General features: G+C 42.5%; 1 protein-coding gene across 2 annotated transcripts in view; it reads right to left on the minus strand.

Annotated features, from left to right (window-relative positions):
- Window positions 1-17,084, minus strand: part of LCT (lactase) — a 51,133-nt gene that overhangs the window by 31,971 nt on the left and 2,078 nt on the right. For both annotated transcript variants that reach the window (XM_045479663.1, XM_045479662.1), the window contains exons 2-5: window positions 10,723-10,802; window positions 7,406-7,489; window positions 2,852-2,954; window positions 1,508-1,583 (exon numbers count right to left, since the gene is read on the minus strand). In XM_045479663.1, coding sequence (XP_045335619.1) covers window positions 1,508-1,583; window positions 2,852-2,954; window positions 7,406-7,489; window positions 10,723-10,802 — 343 coding nt within the window. The remainder of the gene's footprint in view (window positions 1-1,507; window positions 1,584-2,851; window positions 2,955-7,405; window positions 7,490-10,722; window positions 10,803-17,084) is intronic.

A 17,084-nucleotide genomic window follows, 5' to 3' on the forward strand; every position in this document is an offset into this window, starting at 1 on the left:
TAACCCTTTCATTATGGCCTCTTGAGTTCTATTTTCTGAAAAGACATAGCCCAGTAATCCTCAGCTGACTCCGAGTGTGGTCAGGGAGCACTTTTGACCTATCTGCTCTTTCTACCATTCATACTCCCAGCACAAAGCCTGACAGTAGCAGCCACTCGGGGTCTATTGGTTTAACCGGCAGAGCTTGAAGTGAGTTGAGAGGACTGAACAACAGATTGAGATACGCAAGTGCTAGGAGAGGAAAAGCACAAGAAGATGGTAGCAACTGAGTGAGTGACCCTGGACAGAGCTTTTCTAGCAGTCTGAGGTAGGGTAAGGAGAGCTCTAGCTCAAAGTCTGGGAAGCCAAATGATTCTTTCCAGTCTTTGTCTTTTGTCAATGCATGGTGCATGAAGCTCACATGTGTAACATACCCATGGAAGGCTGACGTTTCTGGGGAACAACCATCTCCTGGTTTCCACACCATCCTTTTCGGTTTTTGTCTTTTAAGTTTGTCATGTGGAGAGAGGATGTCATTTGTACGTGGTTGGCCCACGTCTTTTTTGTCTTTTAGGTTTTTATTTTATTTTTTAAATTTTATTTTTAATTTTTTTTAAATTTACATCCAAATTAGTTAGCATATAGTGCAACAATGATTTCAGGAGTCCACACCATCCTTTTCATGCTCACTTGGGAAGCACATCGGATTTTGAGTGTTGTGAGAGGGTCATTATGGGGGTAACCTACAACCTGCTCTAATTTTCTTTTAAAGTATGCCATTTACAAATTTTGGTATTTTAGCCATAATTTCGGTAAGAAATTATTTGCAACCCCACATAAATTAAAACCTCTCTTCTTAGGGTATGCCTGGCTGTCTCAGTTGGTAGAGCATGTGACTGTTTATCTTTAGGGTCATGAATTCAAGCCCCACATTGGGTATAGAGATTACTTAAGGAAATAAAAAACAAAGTAAAAAAAAAAACCCACGAAAACCAAAAACAACCTCTTCTTAGAACACCACTGAGTTAGGTTTCTGCCCCACTGCAACAGTTCAATCTCCTACCTATGCTATCTCCTCAAGGGGAAGATGTTTTACAAATCACATGAGGAAACAGGTATACAGAACTAACCTCACTTACTCAGAACATGTAACTTCAGTGGGGTGGTCAGATATATCTTTAACCCAGGCTGCTGTTCCACAAACTCAGGTTGTCTCCAACAAGATCTTAAATTAGAAGACAGGGGTTCAGATACCAGCTCTACTCATTGTGTACACTTGGACAAACTGCAGAGGTCACCAGTGCAGAATGACAAGAGAGGATGCAGGACCATGTGGGCCCCGGGTAAGATGCAATGGGAGACAGGCTTTCTCTGCCATCCCCTCTGAGCCTTTATCTCTCGCCTACAGAACAGCCATGATAAAATCACTGGCGAGAGGCAGATGGCAACAGTCCCATGAGATCACACATAAGAAAGAATATTCTGCAAATATCAGCTATTGATACTTCAGTAGGAAATCTAACATTACCTTTTCTTGGAACTTGAACAGCTCAGGAAAGTATTGAGATCAAACCCAATGGTGATCACTTGGCTTTTATTTATGGCTGTAAAAGAAGAAGTTTAATTAATTCTCCCTAAAGTCCAGCCAACAATATGCATGATTGCCATCAATCGTTTTCCTTATATATACAACACACCCAAACTCCAAGCAATTGTTCTAAGCTCCCTGGAAAATGCCATGGACTAAAGAACTAAGGAGGTCAGAAGTGATTTCCACCTACTTAGAACAGTGGTTCTCAAACTTCCGTGTGCATCAGAATCACCTGCAGAGCTTGTAAAGCACAAATTGCTGGGCCCACCTCACAGTTTCTGATCCAGTGCATCTGACATAGGGCTCAAGGATTTGAATGTCTAACAAGGTCCCAGGTGAGGCTGATGCTGCTGGTCTGGAGACCACACATGGAGAACAATTGATTTAGAAGAACTCAGACATCAGAAAAGGATGGAATTTTTTTAAATTGTAGTAAACTATGCATCAACATAAAATTGACCGTTTTAGCCATTTAGAAAGGGATGGAACTTAAGAATAGAGATCGGTATGCCATCAAAAAATGAGTTAGGGTGAGGGCTATTAAGTGGTATCTATGGATGAGTGTCAGGAGGTCTGTGAAGTCAGCTCAGTACTGGTTACAGGTAGTAAAAAGGGCACTACTGACTTATACCATACTCTGCCTTATAGGGTGACTGGGATGGATGTCAGGACACCCAGGAATGTGGCCCTCAGACCCTTCCTGCAGAGTCTCTAGTAGATCCTCAGCCCCTGATGCCTTAACAGAATCCACCTTTCCCTTGACCCAACTGGACCAGGAGTGATCTCCTGATCCATGGGCCCCCAGTCAGATTCACTCTCAAGAATTTGAACTAAGAGGCACAGAGAAGATGGTCTATGAGCTGTGGGTCTTAGACATGAAGGTTTTGGTGAGGTGCCCACTAGGGCCATGTGCAAGCTGAAGTGAAATGGGGACGTGAATAAGAGGAAGCAGAGTGAGGCAAAGGTGAGATATCGGAGGGATGGGTAATGGAAGGGGACACGCCAGCACAGAGCAGTTCCCCTCCTTACACCTGATACCTGAGGCCTGATGGCCTTTATTTACACAAGACCGAGGCATCCTTGTCATCTTTATACAGAACCCCTTGTCTTTCTTGGGTCAGTGGGAGCTAAGGGACAGGGTACAAAGGCGTCTGGGGTGGGCTCTCAGACCAGCCCTCCTCTGGTCCTTCCTCTTATTGGAACCCCAGACTTTCAGGACTGCTACTGCCAAGCCAGTGCACCAAATGTGACTCAAAGCCTCGCCAGCAATGGTCCACTCACCCTCGAGAAGGCTGAAGAGCAGTCTGGCTGACTTCTTCCTGGTGGAGGGGCAGTCCTGGAATCTTAGATTGAAGATGAAAATTTTTACTTTTGGCTCAACAGTCTGAAAAAGATAAAGGCCAACAAGTGAATTGAAGTTGCCTAGCATAAGTCTTTTGATAACAAGGATAGATTTTCAAGATGAGAAGTTACAAACCTCACTCCAGTTTGGGAAATGACCTCCAGACATCTTAATTAGGAAAGGAAGCAGACTCTAGACTCTGAAGGAGAATGAGCTACACTTTTCAGTAACAGCGGCCACACCCTCCCCATCAACCCACACCAAAGAGATAGGCTTAGCATGCTTACAAGGCTTACAGTGCCCAACCAGGCACTGTGTTAGGACCAGGGACAAGGCCATCCACTCATGTTAGGGGCCTTAAGAGGCTTAATCAGGTGCCACCATCACAGTATTTATGGATGTCTGGGGTTTGCTTCAAAACAACCTGACTTGAGAAGGGGAAGATGGGGCATAGATGAAACAAGATCAGCCATGAGTCGATAGCTTTTGAAGTTGGGGATGGCTTCGTTATACTTTTCTTGTAAACATATTTCACATTTTCCATAATAATAATGATGATAAAGCAGCCCTCATTCAAATGGAACAGGTGTGACTTTTCTCCCATTTCTAAGCCATTTCACTGTCAAAGGAAACATGTTGTTTGACTTCACTTTAAATTACCTTTTCTGGGGGGGAGGTTGGGTTTGGTCATTTTCCCCACATCAAGTTTTTCCTCTTTGGAGGAGTTAAAAGCCACTGAGAGATACTGGTAACAACTACTTCCAAAGAAGGCAGGCTCATTCTTTATTTTCTCAGAGTCACCTGCAACAATGCCCCTTCTTTACAGATAAAGTGCCTTCAGCCTCGAGAAGCTAAGTTGTCCAAGACCACAGTTAAAGGAGGTGCAGCTCACACAGTCCTCATTCTTTCCCTTGCTGGGTGGATGCAGGGGAACCCAACAGCTAAAGGGACTGAGGATTTTCTCTCTCCTGAAAGATCAACACATAATGGGGGCCAGGAGGGCTGAAGGAGCCTTCAGCTGAGTGGGGAATTTCCTGGGTGAGCAGAGCCTTTACCTGCTCAGAGGACAGGGGCACTGCTCATGCACCTCCTGCAGAATTTAGATGTGCTGGGCATGAGGATGTCTTCTAGCCCTAAAACACCTGTGTGCTGGTGAGAAGAGCAGCATCTCAGGGTCCCTGAGGCTGGGAGAAGGATGTGCAGGTGCTCTGGGGAGAGTGGAGGGAAACGGGAATGGGACAGCGCGGGACCTGCTCCTCCAGGCCTTCAAGCCTCCAGGAGCAGGGTGAGAGGACCCCAGATGAGGAGGAAGGGTACACTCCGAAGGAAGCAGTGGGCAGAATGATCCGGGTTCTTGGGGACACAAGTCAGCCCCTCGCCTGGGGAGAAAGCTGTTCTTCCTCTCCTGGGCGTGCTGTGTGGGAAATGATACATGCCTGTAAACCAACGAGCCCAGAGAGGGACAGTCTCCTCTCCAGCTCAGTTCTCTCCTCATAGCTGGTGATGAAAGTGGTCATCCTGAATCTTTAGAGCTACATCTGAAGTGTCAAATGCAGCATCTGGAACCTAATCCCTACCTAAGGAAATAATAGGAATAAAGAATTCCTAATAAAAGCCTGCCAAGTTTGTCCAGGAGGGTTTTACTATTCGGCTGGCCAGCTCTCAACTGAGAGTTCACAGCTTTATCCAGACACTGGGGGGAACAGGCCTTCTTGAAAACGTTTTGATGTCAAAAGAGAAACACTGTAAACCACATCCTCAAGCAGAAATTAAGCCAGTGCTCTGTTGATGGCCACTCTGAGGCATGCTCCATCTGCCTAATGTCAGACAGTGAACCCATTAGCTGAGGAACAAGCCCTGGTTGAAGTCCTTAAAGAAGACAAAAGACAGGTTTAGGTGTGACAGGCATCAGCAGGCCTTGAAGACACTACTTCAGCGCTGCTCACGGCCCAGAAATCTGGCCCACCAAGCCCACCAGTGCAGTCTCTGGGTCAAGCCAGTTTGGGTTCAGGTAAGAAGATATTTGCAAAAACAACTAAAATTATACATGATTTTCAAAAATGCCACCCTCATTATAATGTCCCCAACACCTTGGAATTATTTTTGTCTTGCAGAGGGAGTGTGGTGTCATGAGAAAGCCCTGGTTCCAATTCCAGCTCTGCTCACTACCTCATGTCTGACCTTGGTTAAGTTTCTTAAGTGTTGGGGTCTGCTGTAAGGGATAACATGAGGATAAAGTGCCCCACGCGGTGCGGGGCACAGAGCAGGCACTAAAGTCATAGCAGCTATTACTCAAATATCTTGTGAATGCATCTGCTGTCTTTGATTATTAGATCATAGTATTTGTAAACAATAAAAGCGGCAGTGCCTACAAGGTCAGCAGGAAACCCACAGACACAGGGATGGGACTGATGCTAATTAGTCCATTTCAAGCTTCCAGCCTCGGGTCAAATGGAGTTCCCACCTAGTTGCAGCACTGAGAGTTTGACACTGATGAGCTTGGCCTTTAAACAGGTAATTCCTCTAACAATCCACCCTGCCTGTGGTGGGGGTGCTGGGATTCAAAGCCAGGAGGCACAGGGCTGAAAGCAGAGGGGAGTGGCTTTATAACCCACACCTGCAGAGGCAAGAGGAAGACACGGGTGAATGCTGGTGGCCAGGTGTCCCTGGAGAGGGCTGTGAGAGGGCAGCTCTTCAGGGGTAAGTATGGAAATACTGCTAGGACCCAGGAAGGCCAGAGAGAAGCCACTGGGTGTGCAATCTGTTCTAACCTGTTAGGAGATGGGCTAACAGTCAGGACTCCAGGGAATTGGGGATTTGTCTTCCATGAGGAAGGTGCTCAGCAGTGACCAAGCATAGGACAGAAAGCTAATAGGTAGGTAGGTGGCATCCAACATACTTTCTCTAAATAGTCACAATCTTTAGACTTGAGGAAAACAATCCTGGGAACGGGAAGGAAGGGCCTAAGTTTACAGGAAGATCCCCATAGCTGGCATCTGATTCAGCAGACCTGGGTGTGAAATGTCTTTTTTTTTTTCAGTTGTGGTGAGACATACATAAAATTTGCCATCGTTAGAGAGGGAGAGAGCCAAAGCATAGGAGACTCTTAAAAACTGAGAACAAACTGAGGGTTGATGGGTGGGAGGGAGGGAAGGGTAGGTGATGGGTATTGAAGAGGGCATCTTTTGGGATGAGCACTGGGTGTTGTATGGAAACCAATTTGACAATAAATTTCATATATTAAAAAATAAATAAATAAATAAATAAACATTAAAAAATTAAAAAATAAAATAAAAATAAAAAAAAGAATTTGCATTTCCAAGGTGATGCTGCTGGTGTGTGCATTTCACCTGCAGAACCATTAATTCAAGTTATATGAACTATATAATATATGGAAGCCTTTAAATAGAGTAATGTATAATTAAAAAAAAAAAAAGATTTAGTATCGGGGCGCCTGGGTGGCTCAGTCGGTTGAGTGCCCAACTTCAGCTCAGGTCATGATCTCACAGTTGGTGAGTTCAAGCCCCGCGTCGGGCTCTGTGCTGACAGCTCAGAACCTGGAGCCTGCTCCGGATTCTTTGTCTCCCTCTCTCTCTGCTCCTCTCCCACTCCCACTCTGTCACTATCTCTCAAAAATAAATAAATGTAAAAAAAAATTAGTATTCGATTTTAGAGAAAAAAAGAGACTCTTAAAAACTGAGAACAAACTGAGGGTTGGTGGAAGGTGGGAGGGAGGGGAAAGTGGGTGACGGGCATTGAGGAGGGCACCTGTTGGGATGAGCACTGGGTGTTGTATGGAAACCAATTTGACAATAAATTTCATATTAAAATAAAAAAATAAAAAAATAAAGATCAAAAATAAATAAATAAAATAAAAAATAAAAAAATAAAAAAATAAAAAATTGCCATCATAACCATTTTTACAGTTCAGTGGCATTAAGTACATTCACGTTGTTGTGCAACCACAACCACCATCCATGAAAAGCCCTTTTAAATCTTAGGATGAACACCGACTGGAATTTCAATTCTCAGATATCTACACAAGAGATCCATGTGGGATATTTACCTTAATAAGACAACCCTCATTACCTCTTCCAGGGAAGACTGCCTGACCCTGCAATGTTCTCCAGCAATGCATTCACTGGAGATCTGCCCAGATGCAGCTCTGCAGGTCTGCTGGCTCTGCATGGAATAGCTCAGTTTACACATCAGCCAGAGCATTAAATGTCTAATATGCTGGAGCACTCAATCAGTTAAACGTCCGAGTCTTGGTATCAGCTCAGATCATGATCTTATGGTTTATAGGATCAAGCCCCCATCTAGCTCTGTGCTGACAGCCCAGAGTCTGCTTGGGATTCTCTCTCTCCCTCTCTCTCTGCCCCTCCCCAGCTCACACACACTGTCTCTAAACAAAATAAACATTAAAAAAAAAATGTCTAATATGCTGTCAGGAAGCTTCACCGTTCATCAATATGGGAAATGGCTCAAATTACCTGCAATTTACTCAACTTCTGTGGCAAACTTGCCTCACTTTGGCATTCATAAAACAAATCAAGAGAGAGGAAATCGACGGTGCCCTAGAAATAAGTAAATAGGATCGTTAGAACATAAGCAATTTCAAGATAAAGTACTGTTCAGAAGTATCCTTTTTTGTTTCTCCTCCTCCAACTAAATGGATACTCCAAAGTGAGATTTTCCAGGAAAAAGCAGGTAGAGGAGAAGCTGGGACAGAGTGAGAATGTGTGGAGGCCTTGTGCCTGCATGTTGCTGGGAATATATCACCACATACTCAGCAAAGTGCTCGGCACACAATAAGTGCTCAATAAATGTATATGATTAAATGAGGGAATGACGGGGAGCCTGGGTGGCTCAGTCGGTTGAGCATCCGACTTCGGCTCAGGTCATGATCTCACGGTCCGTGGGTTCGAGCCCCGCGTTGGGCTCTGTGCTGACAGCTCGGAGCCTGGAGCCTGCTTTGGATTCTGTGTCTTCCTCTCTCTCTGCCCCTCCCCTGCTCATGCTCTGTCTCTCTCTCTCTCAAAAATAAATAAACATTCAAAAAAAATTTTTTTTAAAGATTTAAATGAGGGAATGAAGTACTGGATGCCGGAAATGGTGGGTTTCCACCAAAGAAGTGAGCACTAATGGAGTCAGAGGCCAGAGCTGCCCTGGTCAGCCCCCTCCTCACAGCCGTTCCACTTTGCTGGGATGGAGATAGCGGAGCACTCAGACACCCACAGGATCTGCAGTGATCTCTGCAGACCTACAGGGGTTTGGGGCTTTAATTGTAGGCTATCGTCACTGGCCTACTGTCAGGCCACAGTTTTCAAGTCCACCCTAGTTGACCCTAGCTTGACCCACTGTATTATCCGAGAGCACAGCTCTTATGGTCCTGGACATATCTATCCCTCTGCACAGTCTCTGGCCTGCATATGTTCTAAGAACTTCAGATTCACAGTCTAAACACATAAAGATACCACTGTGATTCCATCCCTGCCTTTCTCAGAAGTCATTGTATCTTGTCATGACTAGATCAGAGCCTGTTATCTCTCCTTCATAGATCATCTGTTCCCTCAGGACACAGACCCTTGATAATGGCATCCGATGACAACCAAGTGCACCGTGGACCTTTGATAATTGACTCATCACTAGCTCCCTATGGCTTTCCAGATCAAGTCTCATCCGTGTTTACCTAATAGCCTACATGCTTGCTCCACTTTGGTGAGTACCACCAAACCCCTTCCCCACCCCCTCTCAGCTCTTACTTTTGTTTGTCATTTCTGTACAACACATAGTCACTTAGTTCCCACCCTTGAAAGTCATTTCAGTGGAGGAAGATGTAAAGAGTAGAACCACTGAAGCGTACAACTTAACACAGAGTGTAAATGCACCAATTACATGAAAAATTGCAGAAAGTTAGAAGTGCTATAAGGAAGTCTACATCAGTGGTCTTCAAACTTACCTGGGGCTCACCCGGAAACTATGAAGACCCAGGACAGTCCCTCCACATTAAGCCTTGGCTTATGCGCTTTACTAGCTCTCCAGGTGATTCTGGTACACAACAAGACTTGGAAAGTGCTGGTCTAAACAAGGGGCTATGTGTTCCCGGTGGAGAGAGAGAGCAAATCAAGTTGAGCAAGGGAGTATTGTTAAATGAGGCCTCCCGATGGAAAGTGTATGCACGTGTATGTCATAAATGGGTAGAATTTTGTTGGAAGAGATTTGGGCAAATCTAGGATAAGAAGCACACTGAATGGTGCATGCAAGACAGGGGGAAGAAAGCATAGCATATACACTGGGAAAAATAGGAGGGGAGACCCCAAGACAGCTTGAGTGAGCCACACCTGGAAGGCCCTGAGGGATTTGCACCAATTTCTCCCATCTGTGGCAACACATAACATAAAATTTACCAAGTTCACTGGCATTAGGTGCATTCACATTGTTGTGCAACCATCACCATAATCCATGCAACACATCTTTTTTTTTTTTTTAATGTTTAAATATTTTTGAGGGTGCGGGGAGAAGGAGGAAGACAGAGGATCTGAAGTGGGCTTTGTGCTGACAGCAGAGAGCCTGATGCAGGTCTCAAACTCACGGACCACAAGATCATGACCGGAGTCAAATGCCTTAACTAACTGAGCCACCCAGGCACGTCCATGCAATGCATCTTTGAATCTCAGAGTGAGCACTGAGTGTAGATTCCCAGTAAGGAATTAATAAAAACTGGGCTCATGGCAACTCCAGAAGCACTGCATGGCATGGACTGGGGCAAAGAGACCAGTCCAAAGGCTATTGCTTGACAAGCACTTTTCTGATCAGCACTTTGGTCTCCTGAGTTCATAACCGATAGCGGTTATCACCCCTTGTAAATTAATTTAGATGGCATTCTGGCCATATGGTCAGCCTTGAAACTATTTTTTCAGAATCTTATCACAACTGGATTTTAAGTTCCTGAGATGGTAAATCTGAGGACCGGACCCTGACCTATGGGGCCCCCATCGTAGCACAGGCACCAGTGTCTGTCACATGGCACTGTGATATCTATACAGCACCCTACAGAAATCTGCAAAACTACAGAAATCAGCTATTTTTCCAGATGATTTTCCACACTGCCCAGCAGCCAAGCTTACACAGGCCAAAGCTGTTTAATTCTCAGATGTTTTAACTTTTCTTATTAAAATTATAGTTAAAAAATTATAGTTAAAAAGTTATGTTCAGAGGAGGCAGAAAACAAGATGAAACTCTAGGGAGTTTTGTTATTTAAAAAAAACAAAATAAGGGGCACCTGGGTGGCTCAGTTGGTTAAGCATCTGACTCTTGATCGTGGCTCAGGTTATGGTCTCATGGTTTTTGGGTCAAGTCCCACAGTGAGTTCTGGGCTGACAGCATGGAGCCTTCTTGGGATTCTCTTTCTTCTCTATCTCTCTCTCTTTCTCTCTCTCTTTCTCAAAATAGATAAACTTAAAGAAACAAACAACCTTTACCTGTCCTTCTATCTCTTTTGCTATAAACACACCTCTCCTCTAATAAGCTATTTTGGACTCTTTTAGTTAAAAAAAAAATCAGAGCAAACAGAAGCATTTGACTTATTTACATAGGCAAAAGCTGACACTAGACCAAGCAAGAGCTGGGACGCAATAAATGAGATTTTGTTTGTAACGTAAACATGAATCTAGAGAATGGACAGCATTCAGAAGAGGCAGTTAATAAAAATGCCAGGCTAACAGATAAAAACTTCTCTAGTGTTCTAAAATGAAAATCACAACTTTCCTCAGATGTTGCAACTGCTATTTTGGGGTGCTGTCATCACCTTGGCAAGCGCACATGTGGACGGTTCCAGCAGGAGCTCCGAGACTGCTTCAGCTCGCAGGACCACAGAGAGTTTTCCGCCTAAAACCAACCAGAGAAACCAGCTGCAGGTGAGTGAGGCAGGATGCTGGGGCTGCAGAAGCTGCGTGGGGACTCATTTCCTGTTCCATGTTCACTGACTTTAAAAATGATTTCTGAAGAAATCACTTAACATGACTTTACCCTAGCTGAAAGATTGTAGATAACAAGGTGCCTTTAAAAACAAAACAAAGTCCCTTTAGAGAATGTTTCATCTAAATCAGGACTCAGAAATGCAGGACACTTGTCTTTTAGAAGAATAAAAGCAGGGCAGGCTGGGTGGCTCTTCTTGAAATTAAGAGTCTCTTGATTTCGTCTCAGGTCATGATCCTGGGGTGGTGGGATCCAGCCCTGTGTTGGGCTCCACACTGAGCATGGAGCCTGCTTGGGATTCTCTTTCTCTCTCCTTCTGCCCCTCTCCCTCACTCTTTCTCTTCTCTTTTAAAATAAAACAAAATAACACACACACACACACACACACACAAAGAATAAAAGCAATTACCCTGCCCTGCCCCTCCAGTGTAGAAGGTGGTGAGGTGAGAACTGCTTCCTCACTTTGTTTGTTTAACACTTTCTGCTGTTACCCGGTCCTTATTCATTGTCCTGAACATCAGTTCAGCCCCTCCTGTGAACGGAGGGGAAAACGAAGGAACTATAAACACCTGTAGCGTGTACCCACTTGATTTGATACTTGATTACCTGCAGTGGTGCTCAGCAGTTGTGTGCATCTAAATCCCCTGTGTGCTTGTCAGCAGACTGGGGCGGGCTCTGCAACAGTGCACTTTAACAAGCTTCCCAGGTGCTCCTGACCCTCGTCCTCAGACCACCACTTGAGAAACACGGCTGCGGAGGAGGGGTTCCTCAGCCATTTGTATTGCCAACTGACTCTTTCATGCGCCTGAGTCTTTATCTCCCCCTGGATTGTGTGCTCGCTGAGGAGCAAAATTTAAAACATTAATCACTCCAGATAGCAACTTCAGCACTGGGTGCATAGCAGACCTGTGGTTTGGAAACGCTAAACCAAAACCAAATAAAATCAGAGTTTGAGAGTTAAACTGTAAGGCTGTGTGCTGACAGTGAAACCACCACTAACAACTACAAAAGTGCTTTTTTTTTGTAGTTATCTTTATACCCAACGTGGGGCTTGAACTCATGACCCAGATATCAAGAGTCGCAAGTTCTTCCAACTGAGCCAGAAACAGGTGCCCCAAAAGGGGCTTATTTTGATAAACGTGGTAGAACTTTGAAATCTCCTAAGCAGGGAATTTCACTTAGAGACATTTAGTCCTCATTCTGATAAGATAACGCTATTTTCTAGTTACTCAAATGATTGTCCCTGATGGATCCATTTCACCTTTCACCGATTTCTATTCTTCATTCTATCGTCACATCAGCACACACGGAACATAAGTTCCCAGCTTGTGCTTAACATCTTAAAATGTACAATCATCTGTAGGCCAAAGAAATGAAATAAGAGTACAGTTAATCCCTAAATAGAATGAACTCACAGATTTTTTTTTAATTTTTTAATGTTTATTCATTTTGAGAGAGAGAGAAAGAGAGAGAAAGTGTGTGAGCATGAGTGGGAGAGGGGAAGATTGAGAAGGAGACACAGAATCCAAAGCAGGCTCCAGGCTCTGAGCTGTCAGCACAGAGCCCGATGTGGGGCTCAAACTCACAAACCGTGAGATCATGATCTGAGCCAAAGTTAGATGCCCAACCGACTGAACCAGCCAGGCACCCCATAGATAATTTCTAATTGACTCTGCAAGCTGCTTTTAGAATTAGAGTGAACAAATGTACTTGAAGTTCTAGAAATTCTCATGGTTCCCAACCTATTGCCAGTGCAAGCATAAACTATACTTTTTAACATACTGTCAAATGCAGATTACTCAAAACCAGATTCTTACGTGAAGCTTGCAGTTCATGTTTTCTATGGAACTGAAAGAGGGATAATTGCTCTGCTTTAGGAAAATTTATCTTGCATTTTTTTCTTGGACATAATTAAACAGGTGTTCATATGTCTATGAACTCAAAGACATGAACAGGTGTTCATGTGTCTAGCTCAAAACTGGTATTTGCTGTGGGTTGAGAATGAACTGTTGTAAACCTGTGTAGAAAACCACTGCACAGGGGCGCCTGGGTGGCGCAGTCGGTTAAGCGTCCGACTTCAGCCAGGTCACGATCTCGCGGTCCGTGAGTTCGAGCCCCGCGTCGGGCTCTGGGCTGATGGCTCAGAGCCTGGAGCCTGTTTCCGATTCTGTGTCTCCCTCTCTCTCTGCCCCTCCCCCGTTCATGCTCTGTCTCTCTCTGTCCCAAAAATAAATAAACGTTGAAAAAAAAAAAAAAAAAGAAAACCACTGCACAGCATTGTGTAAATTCCTGTCCCTCCTATGCGTTGCTGGACCTTGCTAAAGGATAAGCTCACCTGTTTCCACCATAAAGGGAAGTTGTTCCACTAAAAACCGTTGTGGCTGTTTATAAAAAAAAAAAAAATAGCCCCCTTTCCTCTCGCTCCTTCCCTTTTTGCCTCAAATACTCCAATAAAAGTAATCTGGCCAATATTGAACTGCCAATATCAATGCTTCCAGCTACTACTACTGCTTGGGCAGACAGGTAATACTGGTGTTACCCTGGGTTGTGTCTCAGTGTTGTGCAAGTGGGGGATGTTGTGTGCAATTCTCTCTTCCCACAAGAGGAATGTTCCCACTCTCCCAGCCTCCAACTCTCTGCCCGAATCCTCTCTTCTACTGAATCCTCCCCACTGGCAGCACATTGAACACATAAACAGGAGGTTTATAATAACAGATATAGAAAGATGAGAAAAGAAGAAAAGAATTTTTCAAAAATTTTGGTAAATATATATATATATATATATATATATATATATATATATATATATCAAAATTTACCCTTAAAAATTTTAGTGTACAGTTTAGGCATTAAGTACATTCACATTGTTGTGCAGCTGTCACCACCATCCATCTTCAGAACTTTTTCAACATCCTAAACTGAAACTCTATATTCACTGGGCAGGAATTCCCCATTCCCCAGACCTCCTAACCCCTGGTAACTACTATTCTACTTCCCGTCTCTGTGAATTTCATTATTGTAGGTCCTTCATGTAGGTGGAATCATACAATGTGTGTCCTTTTGTGACTGGCTTGTTTCACTTAGCATAATGTCTTCAGGGTTCATCTATGTTATAGCAGGTGTCAGAATTTCATTTCTTTTTAAGGCTGAATAATATTCCATTGTATAAATAGCACATTTTGTTTATCCATTCACCCATCCATGGACATTTGGGTTATTTCCACCTTTCAGCTATGTAAATAACACTGCTATGAACATAGGTATAGTATAGATACCTGTTCAAGTCCCTGCTTTCAATTCTTTTATGTATGTACACCCAAGCGCTAGATGATAGAGTAATTTTATGTTTAATTTCTTGAGGAACTGGCACACTCTTTTCCATAAGGGCTACACCATTTCACAGTCCTGCCTGCAATGCATAAAGATTACAATTTCTCTATATCTCTACCAACACCTGTGATTTTCTGCTTTTTAAAATAATAACTATTCTTATGGGTGTGAAGTGCTATCTTGTGGTTTTCATTTGCTCTACACAATGATTGAGCATCCTTAATAATTGAGTTAATCTTTGTATATGGTACAAGGTAAGAGTCTAACTTTGTTCCTTTGCATGCAGATATTCACTTCTCCCAGGAACACTTGTTGAAAAGACTCTTTTCCCCACTGAAAGGTCTTCACAGTCTTGTAGAAAATTATTTGACCATTTGGTAAGGGTTTATTTGTGGGCTTTCTATTTTATTCCATTGGTGTATATGTCCATCCTTAAGCTAGTACCACACACTATTTTGATTATTATAGCTTTGTAGTAAGTTTTGAAATCAGGAAGTGTGAGTCTGCCAACTTTGTTCTTCTTTTTCAAGAATGTTTTGGTTATTTGGGGTCCCTTGAGATTCCATATGTATTTAAGGATGGATTTTTCTATTTTTGCAAAAACTGTCACTAGGATTTTGATAGGGATTTCAATGAATCTGTAGACTGCTTTGGGTAGTACTGGAATTTCAACAATATTAAGTTTTCCGATCCATGAACAAAGGATGACTTTCCAGTTATTTTTGTTTCCTTTACCTTCTTTCAGCAATGTTCTAAAGTTTTCAGTGCACAAGTCTTTTGTGTCCTTGGTTAAGTTCAGAAAAGAACTTTTAAAAACTACTTATTAGAGTGAGCAGAACTCCCAGTCGTTAAGTGTGAGCTGTGTATGGTGACTTCTTTCCAAAGAGTGCAGTATGGAAAGGAGGAAAAAATAATAACTTTACAGTGGAGATACCTGAAAAACACAACCTCAACCAGGTGATCAAGGTCAATAGTAACAGTATAAATCACATTGATAGTCTGTATCCTTGATATATGATGAAAATAACACTTTATTCTGTAATCTTCCTCCCTAAAACCCATAATCTCAACCTATTCATGAGAGAAACATCAGACAAACCCCAATAGAATTGGCAGTCACAAAAGATGACATATTAAATTATTCCATTCATATGAAATGTTCAGAACAGGGAAATCTAGAGATACAGGAAGTTAATTAGCAGATGCTTAGGACTGAGATGGGAGAGGAGAATGGAGATAGTAAGATGATAGTTCCAGCCCCATGCTGGGTATAGAGACTACTTAAAAATAAAATCTTTATACATATTCACAAAGCTGTATGACCATATCTACTAATTTCAAAACATTTTCATCACCAAAAAAGAAATTCCTTGGGGCGCCTGGGTGGCTCAGTTGGTTGAGCGCCAGACTTCAGTTCAGGTCACAATCTCATGGTTCATGGGTTCAAGACCCTCATCGGGCTCTGTGCTGACAGCTCAGAGCCTGGAGTCTGCTTTGGATTCTGTGTCTCCCTCTCTCTGCCCCTCTACCACTCACACTCCGTCTCTCTCTCTCAAAAATAAATAAACATTAAAAAAATGTTTAAAATAAATTCATTATCCATTAGCTGTCACTTCCTGTTCTCTTTTCTAGCCCTAGATATAGCCTATCTACTGTAGTGTCTCTATGCCTCTTCTGGAGATTTAATATAAATGAAATCATATAATATGTGGTCTTTTCTGATTGGCTGCTTTCACTTAGTTTAATGTCTTCAAGGTACATTCATGTTGTGGCACGTATCGTTTCTTTTTGGGTAAATAATATTCCATTGTATGTATATGCCACATGTTGTTTATCCATCAACTGAGGGACATTAGGGTTGTTTCCACTTTGGGTTATTATAAAAAATGTTGCTATGAATGTTTGTGATAAGCTTTCTTCCAGACATTTGTTTTCATTTTTCTCAGACATACTCCTAGAAGAGAAATTGTTGAATCATAGGTAACTGTAAAGTTTATCTGTTTCAAGGGGTTCCTGACTAGCTCAGTTGGTAGAGCATGCAACTCTTGATCTGGGGGTAGTGAGTTCAAGCCCCATGCTGAGTATAGAGATTACTTAAAAATAAAATCTTAAAAAAATAAGTCAAAAAATAAAGTTTATCTGTTTGAGAAACTACTGGAGTGTTTCCCATAATGGCTTCACCATCATTCATTCCCACCAGTGGTATGGGTCCCAGTTTCTCTACATCATTGCCAACACTTGTTATTGTTTGTTTTGCTTTTATTACAGCCATCCTGGTTGACGTGAGGTGGTATTCTGTTTTAATTGTTGGATTCAGAGGTCACTCCCTGGGCATTTTTATAGAATTTTGTGCTTTTTTTAAAAAAAAGCAGTTCAGTAATTTTTTATAGTATTTTGCTTTTAACCAACTCATGTTATACAACTGTTTTGTGTATATTAGGTGATATATTTGAAAAAGAACAATAAGGCTATGGGATTGGACTAAAAAAGGAGTGGAAAATAAGAGAAAGAGAGAAAGAAGGAAAACCACCTTTTGGAATAAGAAGGAGACTGAAAAAATCGTTTACTTTGTGTGCTGCATTATATTGGGGTAGATAATCTAGTGATATTGATGAAACACAAAATGAAGGATGGGAGGAATGAGCAGAAAAGGAAAATATGAGCTCAAAAAAGAAAGTGTTTAGTAACCTGATGAAACTTAAGAATGGAATCTACAGACATTTTAATAAACATGTATATCTACTTTATAATCAAAATAATTCTAGGGAGTCTGTCCTCAAAACAAGATAGATTTTCCTTTGTTTGAGATGGACCAAGTTCAATCTTGCCTTCTTTCAAAGTTCATTTACCCAACACTTCTTC

This window comes from Leopardus geoffroyi, chromosome C1 (genome assembly GCF_018350155.1).
Source record: "Leopardus geoffroyi isolate Oge1 chromosome C1, O.geoffroyi_Oge1_pat1.0, whole genome shotgun sequence".
NCBI classification, from domain to species: Eukaryota; Metazoa; Chordata; class Mammalia; order Carnivora; family Felidae; genus Leopardus; species Leopardus geoffroyi.